This window comes from Pecten maximus, chromosome 14, assembly GCF_902652985.1.
Source record: "Pecten maximus chromosome 14, xPecMax1.1, whole genome shotgun sequence".
In the NCBI taxonomy this organism is placed as follows: Eukaryota; Metazoa; Mollusca; class Bivalvia; order Pectinida; family Pectinidae; genus Pecten; species Pecten maximus.
In genome coordinates, this window is record NC_047028.1 from 32,567,751 (window position 1) to 32,591,813 (window position 24,063).

Here is a 24,063-nt window from a genome sequence, read left to right on the forward strand (position 1 = left end):
ACATGTCATACCCTAACCTACAACATGTCATACCCTAACCTATAACATGTCATTCCCTAACCTACAACATGTCATATCCTAACCTATAACATGTCATACCATAACATATAACATGTCATACCCTAACCTATAACATGCCATACCCTTACCTATAACATGTCATACCCTAACCTATAACATGTCATACCCTAACATATAACATGTCATACCCTAACCTATAGCATGTCACACCCTAACCTATAACATGTCATACCCTAACCTATAACATGTCATACCCTAACCTATAACATGTCATTCCCTAACCTACAACATGTCATACCCTAACCTACAACATGTCATACCCTAACCTATAACATGTCATACCCTAACCTACAACATGTCTTACCCTAACCTACAACATGTCATACCCTAACCTATATAAAGTTTGTTCCAGAACCTTCTAACCGATTGACCCTGGTTGACATCTGTTTGTATTTTTGTGTTTATAAATGACCCCAGTGGGCAGGGTTATGTTAAGTCAAGAGACATATCGGGGTGTATACAGTCTTAGAATGTACTGTGTAGCCTTGTGAAGTCTTGAATTTATTTTTGGCTGTGGTTTCTTGAATATCTCATTAAGTAAGTACACATCAGAGACATGACTATGGGGAAAAAACATTCAATCCAAATGTCCAATCTTCGCTTCATCTGTGAATTCGAAGATTCAAGGGTACTTATAATTAAATTCTGTGTCCCAAACTGGTGTACCTCAATAAAATGAATTAATCAACACTGAAATTACTTTTGAAATGTGTGAAGTATCAGATGATGCAAAAAATCATAATAAGGATACAGAAAATGTTATAATTGAAAAAGAAAAATTGTGTTGAAAATTAATTGATGATGATTTCTGGCCTTCTATATGTCAGGAATTGTGGTACATTAAGGAGGAATTTACCACAGCGGTTAGATGTCATGTATCTCATAAAATTTCAGTCGAGTTGTTCATGTTATTGAGAGTTATTCCCCCTTAATTGTCAGGTTGTATATGAATTCATTAGTACTTTTTAATAATTACTTTAAACCTTTGCTTTCTCAATTTTAGATGTTTCCAAAAAAAATGTTTTTATATTAGCAAATACTTATGATTTCAAATTAATTTTGTTTCAGGATTTATGTGTGAATCGTACCCTAACACTTGTGTCTAAAGCCTTACAAGGCCTGGGTAATCTAGTCAGTTCGAAGTCGGTAAGTAATAACTCATGGTCATTTATAAGAAATTTCTAATTCAGTTAGTAATGGGGTTGTTGAAAATTGATAATTTGAAAAGAAGAATTGAAATTGAATTGAGACAAGTACTGCATGTTTTTAAAGAAAGTTATCAACACAACAAATCATTTGTACAAACAAAAATAAATTGTTGTTGCTGGTTAAGTTTCCGGAAGGGATTCTCACCTTGTTTACCTCACAGAACCTTATGTAAACATGTAATTTGATTGATGAGTGGGTATTTGGGAGGTCTGTGTAAACATGTAATTTGATTTATGAGTGGGTAATTGGGAGGTCTGTGTAAACATGTAATTTGATTTATGAGTGGGTAACTGGGAGGTCTGTGTAAACATGTAATTTGATTTATGAGTGGGTAATTGGGAGGTCTGTGTAAACATGTAATTTGATTTATGAGTGGGTAATTGGGAGGTCTGTGTAAACATGTAATTTGATTTATGAGTGGGTAATTGGGAGGTCTGTGTAAACATGTAATTTGATTTATGAGTGGGTAATTAGGGAGGTCTGTGTAAACATGTAATTTGATTTATGAGTGGGATAATTGGGAGGTCTGTGTAAACATGTAATTTGATTTATGAGTGGGTAATTGGGAGGTCTGTGTAAACATGTAATTTGATTTATGAGTGGGTAATTGGGAGGTCTGTGTAAACATGTAATTTGATTTATGAGTGGGTAATTGGGAGGTCTGTGTAAACATGTAATTTGATTTATGAGTGGGTAATTGGGAGGTCTGTGTAGGAGAGTATTCATTAGACACTGTGAAATCATTACATGATCACTTATTTACACATACTATAAATGATTTTGTAAAATTTCATGATAGGTTAAATCACATGAAAACAATACATTTAAGTTAAATTAAACCAATTACTGCATTTTGGCCATTAATTGGCCGAGTTTGGTATATGACACAGTGTGTGTTTTATTTTCCAGTTATCATTAGGTATATGACACAGTGTGTGTTTTATTTTCCAGTTATCATTAGGTATATGACACAGTGTGTGTTTTATTTTCCAGTTATCATTAGGTATATGACACAGTGTGTGTTTTATTTTCCAGTTATCATTTAGGTCTGAAAGAGGAGTACATGGTTCCTTTGTTCAAGTCTTTCACTGATGCTGAACACATTAACGACATCAGAATGGTAAATAAAGCAACATACATTAATGTACTTATATAATTATGTCTCAGCGTTAGGTCACTGTGACCTACATTAATGTACTTATATAATTATGTCTCAGCGTTAGGTCACTGTGACATACATTAATGTACTTATATAATTATGTCTCAGCGTTAGGTCACTGTGACCTACATTAATGTACTTATATAATTATGTCTCAGCGTTAGGTCACTGTGACATACATTAATGTACTTATATAATTATGTCTCAGCGTTAGGTCACTGTGACCTACATTAATGTACTTATATAATTATGTCTCAGCGTTAGGTCACTGTGACCTACATTAATGTACTTATATAATTATGTCTCAGCGTTAGGTCACTGTGACCTACATTAATGTACTTCTATAATTATGTCTCAGCGTTAGGTCACTGAGACCTACATTAATGTACTTATATAATTATGTCTCAGCGTTAGGTCACTGTGACCTACATTAATGTACTTCTATAATTATGTCTCAGCGTTAGGTCACTGTGACCTACATTAATGTACTTATATAGTGATGTCTCAGCGTTAGGTCACTGTGACCTTGACCTCCAAAACCTGGCACGTCCTTAAATGACCCTGGCTGTTAATAGGACGTTAAACAAAAACAAACCAAACCAAACCTTGACCTCCAGTGAAATGTCATGAAGGTGTAAATTTTAAAATAATTTCTTGTCCAGGCCATAACTTCTGAAACATTGAGGATACTTGGCGGTTATCTGCACCAGCTTAAGCCTTGTGCAGTGCACTGTCTTTAGGTCATTGTGACCTTGCTCAAGGTCAAACAAATGCATTTTTTTCAGCAATTTCTTGCCCAGGCCAAACTTTCTATACTTTTGAAGATATGATGATGAACATATGCCATTTTGATACATTGTAAATGCATAGAAGATATTTGAATATTTAAAACTCGGGTGACAGTTAAGGCCCACAGGCCTTTTATTACTTACATTGATTTGAATTTTTTTAATGTGTACAATCATTTTTAAGTTGGTCCTTTTGTACTTTTTCATGTAAATAGACTTGATAATTTCCTGAACTGATTGCAGTGATATTCTTTTTAAGGCGATATATCATAACTGTGAAGCAGTAAATAAACAAATTTAAATATTGTACAATATGAAATATATCCTGGTGTTGTGTTTTGCAGTATCTGGACATAATATCTTCAGCGGCACGGGCTAACACTAAAAGTATCATCATAGAGGCTCCCATCGTACTGAAGGAAGGGTAAGGGCTATATCATCCCACAATGAGTCTGGTTTTTAACGCCACTGTGTACTGTACTTAAGTCAAAATGCTGTTTAATTGTCCTGCATTAAGCCCAAGGTTTCTGTGCTCACTGTTTTAGACTAACTAGTTCCCAATACCTACCTGGAAACTTGTGAGTTAGTGGAACATGTAGTTTGTTTTGTGGAGCATTAATTGATGCAGTTTTTCATGTCACTCTGACATTATTTTCACCTTTGACCTTCATAAGATTGAGGACATGTAATTCTCTGGTTAGAGAATGAATATTGTCTGTCAATAGCTTCTAATATCATGTCTTCTGTCATGTTCTGATAGCAGTAATGCCCCTGTCCCTCTGACCCAATGTCAGACAGATGTTCTATACTTGATGTCTGTCCCTCTGACCCAATGTCAGACAGATGTTCTATACTTGATGTCTGTGTCCCTCTGACCCAATGTCAGACAGATGTTCTATACTTGATGTCTGTGTCCCTCTGACCCAATGTCAGACAGATGTTCTATACTTGATGTCTGTGTCCCTCTGACCCAATGTCAGACAGATGTTCTATACTTGATGTCTGTCCCTCTGACCCAATATCAGACAGATGTTCTATACTTGATGTCTGTGTCCCTCTGACCCAATGTCAGACAGATGTTCTATACTTGATGTCTGTCCCTCTGACCCAATGTCAGACAGATGTTCTATACTTGATGTCTGTCCCTCTGACCCAATGTCAGACAGATGTTCTATACTTGATGCCCCTGTCCCTCTGACCCAATGTCAGACAGATGTTCTATACTTGATGCCCCTGTCCCTCCGACCCAATGTCAGACAGATGTTCTAAATCTACTTGATGTCTGTCCCTCTGACCCAATGTTAGACAGATGTTCTAAATCTACTTGATGTCTGTGTCCCTCTGACCCAATGTCAGACAGATGTTCTATACTTGATGCCCCTGTCCCTCCGACCCAATGTCAGACAGATGTTCTATACTTGATGTCTGTCCCTCTGACCCAATGTCAGACGGATGTTCTAAATCTACTTTTGCATTTTCAGATTTCTTATCAAACGTGCACAGGGAAGAAAAAAGTTTGGTGTGAAGAATTTCAAACGGCGTTATTTCTGTTTAACCAATCAGCACTTTTTTTATTCGAAAAGTCGGGAGGATTCACCTCTTTGTGTGATACCCATAGAAGATATTCTGGCTGTGGAGACACTGCAGGAGGAATCCTTTAAAATGAAATATGTAAGTTATGTGAATGATATTTGTAGGTAATTAGTGGTGTATAGATATAATATGTAAGTCTGGATGTAATGACATCTTTTGTAGATAACTAGTGTCGTTCTCACTGATAGATTTTATTCAATAAAACAATGGTTCTAAAACAATGGTTAGTTGTTTTACCTCTGCCAATAATCAATAATATTTTCTGTGATTGATAGAAATTGCAGGTGTTTTTGCGATTTTCAGGTCACCTGAGACAAAGTATCAGTTGACCTATTGCGATCACCTTTTGTCCGGCGCCTCCGTAGTCCGTTGAAACAATTAACATTTTCAACTTCTTCTCAATTACCAAATGGCCCAAAGACCTGATATCGGATCTATAGCATGCATGGATAAAGGGCTTCCAAGTTTGTTCAAATGGATGACCTTGACCTTCATTCAAGGTCACAGGGTCAAATATGCTAAGATCTTTAAACAACTTCTTGATAACCAAAAGACGCAGAGACCCAATATTAGGTTTGTAGAATGCTGGGATGAAGGGACTACTTAAGTTTGTTCAAATGAATGACCTTGACCTTCATTAAAGGTCACAGGGGTCAAATATACTAAAATCTTTAAACAACTTCTTCTTGATTAGCAGGTAACAGTATCACTATATTGGCATTGATGGCATCTGTATCAGTGGCAAATTCCACACAGAGTTTTCCATGTGATTGCTCAAGTCCCTCAGGCCAATCAAATTCAAACTTCATGCAGATTTTCCTTTTAATACCACAATTGCTTGCTTAGGATTGCTTTTCATGTGTGAAGGTCAAAGGTCAAGGGTACTGTTGCTATAAATAAAAAATATGTTTCCATGCAATAACTTTTGTAATCACCTTATGTTCTGAGCAGGTGACAAATCTACTTCCATGGAATTCTTGTCTCTCCTCTCATCAACATTATCAGTGATTGCGTTCTTTTTTTTGTTGTAGATGTTCCAGGTGGTCCAGCCTCAGCGAGCCTTGTACATACAGGCTACCAACTGTGTGGAGGAAAAAGAATGGTAGGCTTATAACAGTTACTCCATATAGGGACATATAATCAATCAGGTATCTTACAGATAGCTGTTGTTTAATTTTTAGGGGCTTTTTATTTGTGTTTATCCAAGTCGGACCTAGTTTACAGGTATAAACAGCATACATTTATTTAGTAAACACTTATAACATTGGTGTGTGTTCTATACGGACTATATACTTATAACATTGGTGTGTGTTCTATACAGACTATATACTTATAACATTGGTGTGTGTTCTATATATACGGACTATATACTTATAACATTGGTGTGTGTTCTATACAGACTATATACTTGTAATATAAATTCTGTTTGGTGTTTATTTTTGTATTTAATGACCACATCTAAAGCTAAATCATATCCACTGCGAATATTATCGCCTACCTCACCTGAATACAGCATATTGTGTAAAATCCTAAATTTTGTGGGGATCAAAGGCTCCTCCCTAGTTCATCCATCATCCATCAGCATTTCTTTTAAATCTGCTACAAGTCCTGAACCACTGCATAGATTTTAATAAAATTTAGTCTGGAGTACATTGATACAAAAAACATTTAATTACTACATATTTTAGAAAAACAATTAGCTTCAAATTATCTGTTAGTGTTATCATGTCTATAACTGTTGCTTTCAGGCTTGACATCTTAATGAAAGTCTGTCACACAAACAGGAACCGGTTAAAGGTGTTCCATCCTGCTGCTTTTATAAATGGTCATTGGCTATGGTAAGTCAAATACACACCTGTAATGTCATTAATGGTCACTGGCTATGGTAAGATACACACCTGTAATGTCATTAATGGTCACTGGTTATGGTAAGATACACACCTGTAATGTCATTAATAGTCACTGGTTAAGGTAAGATACACACCTGTGATGTCATTAATGGTCACTAGCTATGGTAAGATACACACCTGTAATGTCATTAATGGTCACTGGCTATGGTAAGATACACACCTGTAATGTCATTAATGGTCACTAGCTATGGTAAGATACATACCTGTAATGTCATAAATGAATGGTCACTGGCTATGGTAAGATACACACCTGTTATATCATTAATGGTCACTGGCTATGGTAAGATACACACCTGTAATGTCATTAATGGTCACTGGCTATGGTAAGATACATACCTGTAATGTCATAAATGAATGGTCACTGGCTATGGTAAGATACACACCTGTTATATCATTAATGGTCACTGGCTATGGTAAGATACACACCTGTAATGTCATAAATGAATGGTCACTGGCTATGGTAAGATACACACCTGTTATATCATTAATGGTCACTGGCTATGGTAAGATACACACCTGTAATGTCATTAATGGTCACTGGCTATGGTAAGATACACACCTGTGATGTCATTAATGGTCACTGGCTATGGTAAGTCAAGATACACACCTGCCATGCCATTAACGGTCACTGGCTATGGTAAGTCAAGATACACACCTGTGATGTCATTAATGGTCACTGGCTATGGTAAGATACACACCTGTAATGTCATAAATGAATTGTCACTGGCTATGGTAAGATACACACCTGTTATATCATTAATGGTCACTGGCTATGGTAAGATACACACCTGTAATGTCATTAATGGTCACTGGCTATGGTAAGATACACACCTGTAATGTCATTAATGGTCACTGGCTATGGTAAGATACATACCTGTAATGTCATAAATGAATGGTCACTGGCTATGGTAAGATACACACCTGTTATATCATTAATGGTCACTGGCTATGGTAAGATACACACCTGTAATGTCATTAATGGTCACTGGCTATGGTAAGATACACACCTGTGATGTCATTAATGGTCACTGGCTATGGTAAGTCAAGATACACACCTGCCATGCCATTAACGGTCACTGGCTATGGTAAGTCAAGATACACACCTGTGATGTCATTAATGGTCACTGGCTATGGTAAGATACACACCTGTGATGTCATTAATGGTCACTGGCTATGGTAAGATACACACCTGTGATGTCATTAATGGTCACTGGCTATGGTAAGATACACACCTGTTATGTCATTAATCAGTCTGTCACAGTGGTGGATGGCAATGATAAGCCATAAAGCTTTAGATTTATATATACAGATCAAACCTTGTCAAGACATTTTTAATGTGAAATTAAATTTTGCCCTGTTCCACATGTTTGTATTGGTGCTTATGTTTATCCAACAGTGTTCCGCCATCACTGGTGGTCTGTTTTTAAATGTTTATATTTTTGTCAATGTTAACAGTTGTAAGGTAGCAGATCAGACGTCTCCCGGATGTTCTCCTGTCACTGGTGGTCTGTTTTTAAATGTTTATATTTTTGTCAATGTTTACAGTTGTAAGGTAGCAGACCAAACGTCCCCCGGATGTTCCCCTGTGACTGGTGGTCTGTCAGTTACAGACATACAGGTGAACATTGATTCCGACAGAGAAATGGAGAAAATACATTCCTTATTTTTGAACTACATGGAAAAACTGGAAGCAATGCAAGGTATTACCATCTGTAGTTAGTGTATATAATGTAGATAGTGTATAATGTAGTTAGTGTATAATGTGACTGTGTATAATGTAGATAGTGTATAATGTAGATAGTGTATAATGTAGATAGTGTATAATATGACTGTGTATAATGTAGTTAGTGTATATAATGTAAATAGTGTATAATGTAGATAGTGTATAATGTAGTTAGTGTAGGATGTAGATAGTGTATGATGTAGATAGTGTATAATGTAGATAGTGTATAATGTGACTGTGTATAATGTAGATAGTGTATGATGTAGATAGTGTATAATGTAGATAGTGTATGATGTGACTGTATAATGTAGATAGTGTATAATGTAGATAGTGTATAATGTAGATAGTGTATAATGTGACTGTGTGATTATATGTAGATAGTTGTATAATGTTGAACTGTATATGTGATGTGATAGATAGATGTGTATTTAAAGTGATAGTGTTATGTGATGTTGATGTAGATAGTGTATAATGTAATAGTGTATATTAAAGTGGTTGATTGATGTATGTTATAATGTGATGTGTATGATGTAGATAGTGTATAATGTGACTATAATGTAGATAGTGTATAATGTAGATAGTGTATGGTGTAGATAGTGTATGATGTAGATAGTGTATGATGTAGATAGTGTGATGAATGTATGATTAGTAGTGTATATGGTGTACTTAGTAGTGTATGATGTAGATAGTGTATAATGTAGATGTGTATAATGTAGATAGTGTATAATGTAGATAGTGTATAATGTAGATAGTGTATGATGTAGATAGTGTATAATGTGACTGTATAATGTAGATAGTGTATAATGTAGATAGTGTATAATGTGACTATAATGTAGATAGTGTATAATGTAGATAGTGTATGATGTAGATAGTGTATAATGTAGATAGTGTATGATGTAGATAGTGTATAATGTAGATAGTGTATGATGTAGATAGTGTATGATGTAGATAGTGTATAATGTAGATAGTGTATGATGTAGATAGTGTATAATGTAGATAGTGTATAATGTGACTGTATAATGTAGATAGTGTATGATGTAGATAGTGTATAATGTAGATAGTGTATAATGTAGATAGTGTATGTAGTGATTGTATGATATGTTCTGATGTAGATAGTGTATTAATGTATATGTAGATGTAGATGTGTATGTGATGTTAGTACTGTATAATGTAGATAGTGTATGATGTAGATAGTGTATGATGTAGATAGTGTATAATGTAGATAGTGTATGATGTGACTGTATAATGTACATAGTGTATAATGTAGATAGTATATAATGTGGCCGTGTATAATGTAGTTAGTGTATGATGTAGATGGTGTATGATGTAGATAGTGTATAATGTAGATAGTGTATAATGTGACCGTGTATAATGTAGATAGTGTATAATGTGGATAGTGTATAATGTGACTGTATAATGTAGATAGTGTATAATGTAGAAAGTATATAATGTGACTCTGTATAATGTAGATAGTGTATAATGTAGATAGTGTATGATGTAGATAGTGTATGATGTAGATAGTGTATAATGTAGATAGTGTATAATGTGACTGTATAATGTAGATAGTGTATAATGTAGATAGTTTATAATGTAGATAGTGTATAATGTCATTATGTGACTGTGTATTAAAATGTTTGTCATGTCTAAATGATGTGATATCAAATTTTACATCATCCAACATGTAATAGACAATTTCGTGATTGATACTGTTTGAGACTGAATTGTTTTCTGTTTTCACTACAAGCTTTCACAGGACGACAACAGGGTAAATGTTTTGTATTGTTTTGTACTATTGTTAGTACCTGATTATCACTGCCATTGTTGATAAATCATATAATTTTATAATGAAAAATGGCAGTAAATCTGTTCAGATATTTCTTTGATCATTCTAATGGCGGCCTAATGTGTAGTTGTGCATGCTTTGGTTAGTATGAGGTAATCTTACTGTAATTTGGTATCCCTCCCAACCTCTCTATTGAAAAAGGCAGAACTAGGATACCAGTGTTATTGACACATACAGGTAAGGGCTTGTCCAATAAACATCTACCCCACCCCAGGACTCCAGGTTTGGTAAAGGGCTATTCTAGTAAAACATCTACCCCACCCCAGGACTCCAGGTTTGGTTAAGGGCTATTCCAGTAAACATCTACCCCACCCCAGGACTCCAGGTTTGGTTAAGGGCTATTCCAATAAACATCTACCCCACCCCAGGACTCCACGTTTGGTTAAGAGCTATTCCAGTAAACATCTACCCCACCCCAGGACTCCAGGTTTGGTTAAGGGCTATTCCAGTAAACATCTACCCCACCCCAGGACTCCAGGTTTGGTTAAGGGCTATTCCAGTAAACATCTACCCCACCCCAGGACTCCAGGTTTGGTTAAGGCTATAGCTATTCCAGTAAACATCTACCCCACCCCAGGACTCCAGGTTTGGTTAAGGGTTATTCTAGTAAAACATCTACCCCACCCCAGGACTCCAGGTTTGGTTAAGGGCTATTCCAGTAAACATCTACCCCACCCCAGGACTCCAGGTTTGGTTAAGGGCTATTCCAGTAAAACATCTACCCCACCCCAGGACTCCAGGTTTGGTTAAGGGCTATTCCAGTAAACATCTACCCCACTCGAGGACTCCAGGTTTGGTTAAGAGCTATTCCAGTAAACATCTACCCCCACCCCAGGACTCCAGGTTTTGTAAAGGGGTGCCACCCTTAGAATTTATTGAATAAATTACCAGAACTTATAGGAAAGATATCCAGCCATGGGTAGAAGTGATTTATTTTGGATTCCTGGGGTCAGGTAGATATCTTAATGGAATAGCCCTAATTAGCTGTACATGTTGTACATAAAAGACAAACTTTAACTCATCTATTCACTTCTTCTCAATAAGAGGCCCAGAGGTCTGATATTGGGCTTATAGTATTCCTCTGGGTGAAGGTCCTTTAAGTATGATCAACTAAATGACTTAGACCTACATTGAAGGTCACAGGGGTCAAATATGCTAAAATATTTAAACATCATATTCTCAATAACCAAAAGGCTCATTCATTGCCAGGGGCCTGATATTGGCCTGTTGCATGCTAAGGTGAAAGACAGTCAAGATTGTTCAAATGAATAACCATCACATACATTTATGAGGTCACAGGAGTCAAATTTTGAATATGCTAAAATCTTCGTAAATAATATAAACAACTTCTTTTCACTAACCAAGAGACCCAGAAACCGGATATTGGATGAATGCTTGAATAAAGCTACAAAATTAATTCAAATGGATAAACTTAGTTTCTATATAACCACTCTTACATTTGGATAAGGTGGTTGTCAGGTTATTATCTGCATAAATGATGTGGATTAATTTTAAACTTGCATTAGAAGCAGGTGAGAAATACAGGCCCATTGGGCCTGGTTTTTATTAGTCCCCTACCAGTAAAACTGGGGGATGATAGGTTTTCTTCACTCAGTTTTCCGCACTTCTCTGAGCCATGCTTCAATAAGATGTTGGTGAAAGTTGGTGTGTAACTTAAGTATGAGTAGCTTCAAATAAAGTTCAATTTTCAGGGTTTTGGGGTTTAGTAATACCCTGCATGCTTGTTTATTTCCGTGATATCTGTCTATATCTGCAGTCAAACCTGCTCTAACGACCACCTGTTTATAACGACCACCTGTTTATAACAACCAATTTTTAGATTCCCTTTGAGATTTTACTATAATATAACAACCCTCTTTGACTCCAAAAATCATGTTTTATTCTTATATTTTTTGGTCACCTGACCAAAGTCTCAAGTGACCTATTCTAATCGCCTTTTGTCCGTCATTGTGCGTCCGTAAACAATTAACATGATCGACTTCTTCTCCAAATCCGCTTAACCAAATTCAATGAAATTTTGTTGAAAGCTTGTTTCTAAATATTGCTTGTTTGATAAATCACCAGATTGACAAAATTCATATTAATCTTCAATTCTAGAAATAAAACTGATTATTATTTGATTTTTTCTTCTCTAGATGCATGTGCCTCACAGGAAGTTTACATGGGAGATGAGCCTGTTCACCAACCATACATCGAGGACACACAGTCCTGCTTCAAAACTCTGAACCAGGTGTTGACTTGTGTAATCAGTCTGGAGCAGGAACACAAGCAGTACTGTAAACTGAAACAGCGTAACACTGTCATTGGCTCCATGTAAGTATACAATATTGTAGTAGTGTCCTAAATGACTTCATTATACCCCTACAATGAAGTTTGGGGGGTATATACTGGAATCAGCTCATCCGCTCATCCGTCTGTCCCTCCCTAGACAAACTTTGTCTAGCTATGCATTCACTCAGCTTTCAACAGATCTTTTCAAAATTTTGTGAGAATGACCACTACAATGTGGAGAGGTTTTCCCTGAAAGGATTTTGCATTTGATGTTAAACTTTTTGTATTTGTATTTGTCAGTCATTCTGGCAATCATTGTAAACTGAATCACTAAGGTTGTGGGGAGTATTCGTCAGCCATCCTGGCAACAGTTGTAGTTCTGTTCGGTTAATTACTGTAAATCACTGATATTCCCAGGGGATATATTTTTGCATTAATTCCATGGAGAGTCAAACGTGAATACAAATCCCCCACAAATATTTGTATGAAAATGAAAAGAATGAGTGATGTCTATTATGAATCTAGCATAATACTTCAGTTGTTTTACAGACATCTCTGTTAAAGTAATATTAGAATAATAAATTATATACTTATTAGCTCACCTGGACCAAAGGACCAAGTTGACTCGGCGTTTGGGGTCCTCCGTCTGTTTGTGTGCCAACAATTAACTTCTTTTTCATAATCACTAGTTGGAATTCAACAAAATTTGACTGTTAGCATTGTTATGGGGTTGAGATTCAAAATTGTACAAATGGTGAGGCTGAACCCAGGGTGCTGAGGGGCGGGGCCAAAAGGGGTCAGTTTGGCTAAATTGATATAAATGACTTCTCTGAAACTAAATTAGGTTGTCTGGCCCAAAGTTCTGAACACCTGGGAAGGATTTCGACGATATTTGGTCTGTAGCATAATTAGTGGGCGAAGGAAATTTTAAGTTATATAAACAAGGGGCCGGAGGGGCAGGGTCAAATAAAGAAAATTGAGATAAATCATTTAAATTTCTACAAGTCTTGAATGACTGACTTGAAATATGGTCTGTAATATCATTAGGCTAAGTGGATTTAATCTTGTATAAACAGAGGGTGTGGCTGTCTTGGGGTCGTATGTGTGGGCACAATAAATCTCTACTTGTCCTGAATGCTTGTATGGATTTTGATGAAATTTGATCTGGAGAGTTATTTGGCAAGGGAGATTCAGTGTTGTATAAATGGAGGCCATATGGCTCCTTCAGGGCTGGAGAGAGATGGCCCAACATGGGAAATATAGCAAAAAACCAGGGTAAATCCTTCTTTTTCTTTTAGAGTGACAGGATTTGTTCCGTGTCTGATTTGAGCCATTGTTAGGAGAGACGGTTCAAAACACAATTAGGAAAACATTTGTAATATAACTTAAATGAGAGTATTTGGCCACGATTGCTGAAATATCCAGGTGAATGATGCAGGCCCTCTGGGCCTCTTGATGTGTTTATGTATGCACAACACTAAAATATTGAATTGGAAAAATTGATTTACATTTTCAAATTCTCACTCACTACTGGTATGGTAAATGTACAGGGCAAATTAGGGTTGAGTTGGTAGATCCTGCCAGACATCACGGGTTTTTCGTTTGGTAGTCTGCTTTCCTCCAAAAAGTAATTATAAATACTCTTGCTCACTTAATTACATACAGCTAATTATCTTAATTCATATGATTTGTTTCCAAATTGTTTTAAACTAGTTTCTTGTCTGTTTTAGTGATGCACCTATTGGAGACGAGAGCTATACACATTTTCCCGGAAATACTCGTTTGTGATGATATGTGTACCTTATGTGACAAATCGTCCCCCCAAGTGCCTCATTGTTAGTACCGTGCCATGGTTTATCCTGCCTACACAGATCTCATCCCACCGCCTGCTGGAATAATGTCCATATTTAATGTACATTTCATTATTTCTGGTTTGTTAAGATTATTATGTTTTTTGTGTGAAGAACATCTGAACTTAGATTTTACTTTTTTCAAAGGTTTCTGTCTTTACACTTGGGCATTTGTAAGTTAAACTGCACTAGTCATTTGATATAACCCTGTCAAAATGTTTCAGGGACATATTTGTGTATTTGTATAGTCATGCAGTGTTTCACAGCGGTTACACTTTGAATGGCTTACCTCTTGAATCCTTTTTTAATGTACCCCTGAATCATCCATTAATTATACCCCAGTTTCTTTCACGTTACTTAACTTCAGAAAATTCCTGAAATTTTCCAGAAGAAGTAATCAGATTTAAGGTTCAGTTGGTTTACGAAGTGAATAGACCTGAGCATTTCACAACCAGTGTTGTAATAAGCTTGAGGTTTTGGTGACTATGCTGTTTTAAGGAACCTTTTTTTGTTATGCTTTCAATGAAGAATTTAAGTTAAGGAATATTAATGAAATTGGGGCCAGAAAATATTAAACATTTTTTAAAAAAAATCTGAATTGATTTTTGTATAAAAAATTATTCAAAATCATATTTAGTGAACCTTTTTATAACAAATGTTTTATGTAGTTTTTGAAAATGAAAAAAATGTGACATGACATATTATTTTCTGATGTTGGAAAACAGTTTGAAGGGTATTTTTAGAATATTGATAAGCCGATGAGTAATTCACAATCTAAGGTGCTTGGTTTTATTGTATTGTACTCTTTATATAATGTTAATCTTCCACTTTTATTTCTAGTCTTTTTGAGGTTCTGGTAATAATGACATCTGGAGTAACATGTTCCGTTACTCAGAGATGCTTTCTTTTTATCTATTCTCTCTTTTTGTTGATGACATTTAAAGCACATTTGAGCAAGCCAGGTGACTTATTATTTTGTTGGAAATTTATCAGTGAGATTCATATCGTCCTTGGACACTCACATCATCACATACACCCATACACCATCACATACACCATCACACACACCATCACATACACCATCACACACACCATCACACACACCATCACATACATCATCACATACACCATCACATACACCATCACATACACCACCACATACACCATCACATCATCACATACACCATCACATACACCATCACACACACCATCACACACACCTTCACACACACCGTCACACACACCGTCACACACACCGTCACCTACACCGTCACATACACCTTCACACACACCATCACACACACCATCACATACACCACCACATACACCATCACATCATCACATACACCATCACATACACCACCACATACACCTTCACACACACACCGTCACACACACCGTCACATACACCATCACACACACCGTCACACACACCGTCACACACACCATCACACACACCTTCACATACACCTTCACACACACCGTCACATACACTGTCACACACACCGTCACATACACCATCACACAAACCATCACACACACTCACTCACACCGCCACATACACCATCACACACACCGTCACACACACCGTCACACACACCGTCACGTACACCGTCACGTACACCGTCACACACACCGTCACACACACCGTCACACACACCGTCACACACACCATCACGTACACCATCACACACACCATCACATACACCATCATCACTCACACCGTCACGTACACCGTCACGTACACCGTCACATACACCATCACACACACCATCACACACACCATCACATACACCATCACTCACACCATCACATACACCATCACTCACACCACCACTCACACCACAACATACACCATCACTCACACCACCACACACACCATCACATACACCATCATCACTCACACCATCACATACACCGCCACCCACACCGTCACATACACCATCCACACCGTCACGTACACCATCACATACACCGTCACCCACACCGTCACACACACCGTCACACACACCGTCACTCACATCGTCACGTACACCGTCACGTACACCGTCACACACACCGTCACACACACCGTCACACACACCACCACATACACCATCACACACACCATCATCACTCACACCTTCACATACACCGTCACCCACACCGTCACATACACCGTCACACACACCGTCACACACACCGTCACGTACACAGTCACACACACCGTCACGTACACCATCACGTACACCATCACATACACCATCACATACACCATCACAATAGGAACATAATCTAAATAACAAACACACATTGCAATGCTCTAAGAAAAAAACACAGAGGTCATACATTAGAGGTCACACACAGAGGTCAAGCAGAGGTCATACACAGATCATACATTAAAGTCCATGCACAGATCATACATTAGAGGTCACACACAGAGGTCAAACATTAGAGGTCACACACAGAGGTCATACATTAGAGGTCACCCACAGAGGTCATACATTAGAGGTCACACAGAGGTCATACATTAGAGGTCATATAGATCATACATTAGAGGTCACATAGATCATACATTAGAGGTCACATAGATCATACATTAGAGGTCACGCACAGAGGTCATACATTAAAGGTCATATAGATCATACATTAGAGGTCACATAGATCATACATTAGAGGTCACGTACAGAGGTCATACATTAGAGGTAATATATTAGAGGTCACACAGAACATATTAAGGTACGGTACATATATATACTCATACAATTTTGATTGACCAAACTGTCTCTATCATGGTTCTGTACTAACTAGTGACAATCATATATATATATATATATAGTCTATTAATTTGATAGGATTTCACACTTAGTGAAAAACATTTTATATTTTAAATGTTTAAAGATGGTTTCCATGTATCTTCAATTTTTTTTTCCAAATTTGGCATTAATGCAAAACTTAGAGTTTACTAGACAATCCATGAAAAAAAGTGAAAAATATCAAATATTTTTACACGGAACAGAAATGGAGCGAAAATACATGGAAGCCAATCTTCAACTATGTCTATTGATGTCTTATAAACTATTAGTTGTTGTTAGCTCTTGAGGTACTTTCATCAAGAACATTTTTTGTGCCAATCTTAGTTTTATTTTATTGTGCTATATTTTAACTTTCATGGTGTCTGTCTGAAAACAGTGAAGTGAACAAATTACTGTAAATATTTTAATATAGAAATATTATACAAATAATGTTGTTCAATTTTAATTTTTTTTATGTTTTGTGGAGAATTAATGAAGCCACTTATAAGCCATTGAAATTTTACCAATGTGTATTTTTCAGAAAAGTTACCTGAAAATATATTTAGTATATATTTCATCAAAGACTACATTTAATTGTTAAGTATCTGGCAAATGTATTAAGATATCTTATAGTTTAATATATAGCTAATGTTTGAAAGGGCATTTCTAGTCAATAAGTGTGATGGCAGTATTCTGTAGAAACTAAAGAACACAGTTAGTAAACAGTGTTGAATACTTGTTTCACATATTCAGTATACAACAGACCTGGTGTCTGTACTTTACTGGTATACAACAGACCTGGTGTCTGTACTGTACTGTACTGGTATACAACAGACCTGGTGTCTGTACTGTACTGTACTGGTATACAACAGACCTGGTGTCTGTACTGTACTGTACTGTACTGGTATACAACAGACCTGGTGTCTGTACTGTACTGTACTGGTATACAACAGACCTGGTGTCTGTACTGTACTGTACTGGTATACAACAGACCTGGTGTCTGTACTGTACTGTACTGTACTGGTATACAACAGACCTGGTGTCGGTACTGTACTGTACTGGTATACAACAGACCTGGTGTCTGTACTGTACTGGTATACAACAGACCAGGTGTCTGTACTGTACTGGTATACAACAGACCTGGTGTCTGTACTTTACTGGTATACAACAGACCTGGTGTCTGTACTGTACTGGTATACAACAGACCTGGTGTCTGTACTGTACTGGTATACAACAGACCTGGTGTCTGTACTGTACTGTACTGTACTGGTATACAACAGACCTGGTGTCTGTACTGTACTGTACTGGTATACAACAGACCTGGTGTCTGTACTGTACTGTACTGGTATACAACAGACCTGGTGTCTGTACTGTACTGTACTGGTATACAACAGACCTGGTGTCTGTACTGTACTGGTATACAACAGACCTGGTGTCTGTACTGTACTGTACTGGTATACAACAGACCTGGTGTCTGTACTGTACTGTACTGGTATACAACAGACCTGGTGTCTGTACTGTACTGGTATACAACAGACCTGGTGTCTGTACTGTACTGTCGTATACAACAGACCTGGTGTCTGTACTGTACTGGTATACAACAGACCTGGTGTCTGTACTTGTACTGGTATACAACAGAACCTGGTGCTGTACTGTACTGGTATACAACAGACCTGGTGTCTGTACTGTACTGGTATACAACAGACCTGGTGTCTGTACTGTACTGTACTGTATACAACAGACCTGGTGTCCTGTACTGTACTGTACTGGTATACAACAGACCTGGTTGTCTGTACTGTACTGGTATACAACAGACCTGGGTTGTACTGTACTGTACTGGTATACAACAGACCTGGTGTCTGTACTGTACTGTACTGGTATACAACAGACCTGGTGTCTGTACTGTACTGTACTGGTATACAACAGACCTGGTGTCTGTACTGTACTGTACTGGTATACAACAGACCTGTGTCTGTACTGTACTGTACTGGTATACAACAGACCTGGTGTCTGTACTGTACTGTACTGGTATACAACAGACCTGGTGTCTGTACTGTACTGTACTGGTATACAACAGACCTGGTGTCTGTACTGTACTGTACTGGTATACAACAGACCTGGTGTCTGTACTGTACTGTACTGGTATACAACAGACCTGGTGTCTGTACTGTACTGTACTGGTATACAACAGACCTGGTGTCTGTACTGTACTGTACTGGTATACAACAGACCTGGTGTCTGTACTGTACTGTACTGGTATACAACAGACCTGGTGTCTGTACTGTACTGTACTGGTATACAACAGACCTGGTGTCTGTACTGTACTGTACTGGTATACAACAGACCTGGTGTCTGTACTGTACTGTACTGGTATACAACAGACCTGGTGTCTGTACTGTACTGTACTGGTATACAACAGACCTGGTGTCTGTACTGTACTGTACTGGTATACAACAGACCTGGTGTCTGTACTGTACTGTACTGGTATACAACAGACCTGGTGTCTGTACTGTACTGGTATACAACAGACCTGGTGTCTGTACTGTACTGGTATACAACAGACCTGGTGTCTGTACTGTACTGGTATACAACAGACCTGGTGTCTGTACTGTACTGGTATACAACAGACCTGGTGTCTGTACTGTACTGGTATACAACAGACCTGGTGTCTGTACTGTACTGGTATACAACAGACCTGGTGTCTGTACTGTACTGTACTGGTATACAACAGACCTGGTGTCTGTACTGTACTGTACTGGTATACAACAGACCTGGTGTCTGTACTGTACTGTACTGGTATACAACAGACCTGGTGTCTGTACTGTACTGTACTGGTATACAACAGACCTGGTGTCTGTACTGTACTGGTATACAACAGACCTGGTGTCTGTACTGTACTGTACTGGTATACAACAGACCTGGTGTCTGTACTGTACTGTACTGGTATACAACAGACCTGGTGTCTGTACTGTACTGTACTGGTATACAACAGACCTGGTGTCTGTACTGTACTGTACTGGTATACAACAGACCTGGTGTCTGTACTGTACTGTACTGGTATACAACAGACCTGGTGTCTGTACTGTACTGTACTGGTATACAACAGACCTGGTGTCTGTACTGTACTGTACTGGTATACAACAGACCTGGTGTCTGTACTGTACTGTACTGGTATACAACAGACCTGGTGTCTGTACTGTACTGTACTGGTATACAACAGACCTGGTGTCTGTACTGTACTGTACTGGTATACAACAGACCTGGTGTCTGTACTGTACTGTACTGGTATACAACAGACCTGGTGTCTGTACTGTACTGTACTGGTATACAACAGACCTGGTGTCTGTACTGTACTGTACTGGTATACAACAGACCTGGTGTCTGTACTGTACTGTACTGGTATACAACAGACCTGGTGTCTGTACTGTACTGGTATACAACAGACCTGGTGTCTGTACTGTACTGTACTGTACTGGTATACAACAGACCTGGTGTCTGTACTTTACTGGTATACAACAGACCTGGTGTCTACTGTACTGGTATACAACAGACCTGGTATCTGTACTGTACTGTACTGGTATACAACAGACCTGGTGTCTGTACTGTACTGTACTGGTATACAACAGACCTGGTGTCTGTACTGTACTGTACTGGTATACAACAGACCTGGTGTCTGTACTGTACTGTACTGGTATACAACAGACCTGGTGTCTGTACTGTACTGTACTGGTATACAACAGACCTGGTGTCTGTACTGTACTGTACTGGTATACAACAGACCTGGTGTCTGTACTGTACTGTACTGGTATACAACAGACCTGGTGTCTGTACTGTACTGTACTGGTATACAACAGACCTGGTGTCTGTACTGTACTGTACTGGTATACAACAGACCTGGTGTCTGTACTGTACTGTACTGGTATACAACAGACCTGGTGTCTGTACTGTACTGTACTGGTATACAACAGACCTGGTGTCTGTACTGTACTGTACTGGTATACAACAGACCTGGTGTCTGTACTGTACTGTACTGGTATACAACAGACCTGGTGTCTGTACTGTACTGTACTGGTATACAACAGACCTGGTGTCTACTGTACTGGTATACAACAGACCTGGTATCTGTACTGTACTGTACTGGTATACAACAGACCTGGTGTCTGTACTGTACTGTACTGGTATACAACAGACCTGGTGTCTGTACTGTACTGGTATACAACAGACCTGGTGTCTGTACTGTACTGTACTGTACTGGTATACAACAGACCTGGTGTCTGTACTGTACTGGTATACAACAGACCTGGTGTCTGTACTGTACTGTACTGGTATACAACAGACCTGGTGTCTGTACTGTACTGGTATACAACAGACCTGGTGTCTGTACTGTACTGTACTGGTATACAACAGACCTGGTGTCTGTACGGTACTGTACTGGTATACAACAGACCTGGTGTCTGTACTGTACTGTACTGGTATACAACAGACCTGGTGTCTGTACTGTACTTTACTGGTATACAACAGACCCGGTGTCTGTACTGTACTGGTATACAACAGACCTGGTGTCTGTACTGTACTGTACTGGTATACAACAGACCTGGTGTCTGTACTGTACTGGTATACAACAGACCAGGTGTCTGTACTGTACTGTACTGGTATACAACAGACCTGGTGTCTGTACTGTACTGTACTGGTATACAACAGACCTGGTGTCTGTACTGTACTGTACTGGTATACAACAGACCTGGTGTCTGTACTGTACTGTACTGGTATACAACAGACCTGGTGTCTGTACTGTACTGGTATACAACAGACCTGGTATCTGTACTGTACTGTACTGGTATACAACAGACCTGGTGTCTGTACTGTACTGTACTGGTATACAACAGACCTGGTGTCTGTACTGTACTGTACTGGTATACAACAGACCTGGTGTCTGTACTGTACTGGTATACAACAGACCTGGTGTCTGTACTGTACTGTACTGGTATACAACAGACCTGGTGTCTGTACTGTACTGTACTTTTATACAACAGACCTGGTGTCTGTACTGTACTGTACTGGTATACAACAGACCTGGTGTCTGTATTGTACTGTACTGTACTGTACTGTACTGGTATACAACAGACCTGGTGTCTGTACTGTACTGTACTGGTATACAACAGACCTGGTGTCTGTACTGTACTGGTATACAACAGACCTGGTGTCTGTACTGTACTGTACTGGTATACAACAGACCTGGTGTCTGTACTGTTGTTTGACTATTGACCTTTCCTTGTTGTCAAGTTAAGAAGCATTGTTTACCCAGCCTTTTGGCCCCAAAATTTATCATTCCTTGTTTAGACACGTTTACAACGATTACCTCCCCTTGGTGTATTTTTTTCATTGTATCAAAAATGCCTCAAAGACCGAGACCATGTTTTTTCTGCTGCCTTCAGAAAGCAAACAACATAGATCACTGTGTGGGTGGCAGCGGTGTCATCATCGGCACTGAGGTTTCCGTACGATAACTTGAGTTTCGTTAGGCAGATCAAACCCAACTTTAAGCAGATCTTCATTACCAAAATTGCTCACTTGGGATTGCTTTCTTGGTATAAAGGTCAAGGTCACAGCCACTTGCTTATTTATGGAAGATAATCCCAATTGTTTGTAAATTAAGATTTATTGCCTAAAACCATTTACGAAAATCCTGATTTTATTACCCATGTGGTCTGTTAAACATTTTTTTTTTTGCAGTAGCTGAAAAAGGAAAGTGTCGAACAATTTAACATCTGATTTATTTAAGGGGTTGTGATATACCTGTTAATATTGAGAAACACAACACATTGACTCCGTTATTAGCCTAGCTTTCCAACAGCCTGTGCTTGCGAGTTCGAAACCTACGTGGGTCAGTTTCCAGGTACTGACCGTATCTCCGGGTACTCCGGCTTTCCTCCACCTCCAAAACCTGGCACGTCCTTAAATGACCATGGCTGTTAATAGGACGTTAAACAAAAACAAACAAACAAAAACAGCTTGCTTAAACTCAGTATATTTCTATGGATAATATATAACAAATTTGGTAATTTAAAAAGAATCTTCATTTGGATTTTTTTTAAGTAGAATCAAGTTTATTTTTTGGCTGCAAAACATTGCTAAAAATGATCACTAAATAGGATGATGGTGATACTTATAAGGGGAGGTAATCCAATGCTGTTTTACCTTAGGTACATTTTGCTTTGACCAATTAACAGTTCAAACTCCAAGGGTTACATTCGGTGAATACAGTCCCTGGAATTTGGAAGAATTACAGGTGTATTATCAGATAAGTGGATAATTACAGGCGTATCATTATCAGATTTGTGGATAATTACAGGTGTATCACCATCAGATTTGTGGATAATTACAGGTGTATCATTATCAGATTTGTGGATAATTACTGGTGTATCACCATCAGATTTGTGGATAATTACAGGTGTATCATTATCAGATTTGTGGATAATTACAGGTGTATCATTATCAGATTTGTGGATAATTACAGGTGTATCATTATCAGATTTGAGGATAATTACAGGTGTATCATTATCAGATTTGTGGATAATTACAGGTGTATCACCATCAGATTTGTGGATAATTACAGGTGTATCATCAGATGTGTGGATAATTACAGGTGTATCATTATCAGATATTTTGTCTGATAGATTGACATTCCAATTGCATAATTCTACATGTATTTAGTATAAATTGTTTAAATGCATGTACCCAGTATTTTCTGTTTTATGCATGTTTTGCTAAAATCTAGATTTTGTTTCTCTTATGATAATAGGCTCAATATGTGTAATTCCGGTTTGTGAATTGATCTACA

The 24,063-nt window shown here is 38.0% G+C and overlaps 1 protein-coding gene across 1 annotated transcript in view; it reads left to right on the forward strand.

Annotated features, from left to right (window-relative positions):
* Positions 1-15,562, forward strand: part of LOC117342741 (ras GTPase-activating protein 3-like) — a 34,213-nt gene extending 18,651 nt beyond the window's left edge. The window contains exons 15-23 of the mRNA XM_033904975.1: positions 1,150-1,223; positions 2,326-2,410; positions 3,582-3,661; positions 4,719-4,908; positions 5,862-5,932; positions 6,579-6,668; positions 8,286-8,440; positions 12,463-12,640; positions 14,329-15,562. Coding sequence (XP_033760866.1) covers positions 1,150-1,223; positions 2,326-2,410; positions 3,582-3,661; positions 4,719-4,908; positions 5,862-5,932; positions 6,579-6,668; positions 8,286-8,440; positions 12,463-12,640; positions 14,329-14,386 — 981 coding nt within the window. The 3' untranslated portion in view covers positions 14,387-15,562. The remainder of the gene's footprint in view (positions 1-1,149; positions 1,224-2,325; positions 2,411-3,581; positions 3,662-4,718; positions 4,909-5,861; positions 5,933-6,578; positions 6,669-8,285; positions 8,441-12,462; positions 12,641-14,328) is intronic.
* The last annotated feature ends 8,501 nt before the right edge of the window (positions 15,563-24,063 follow it).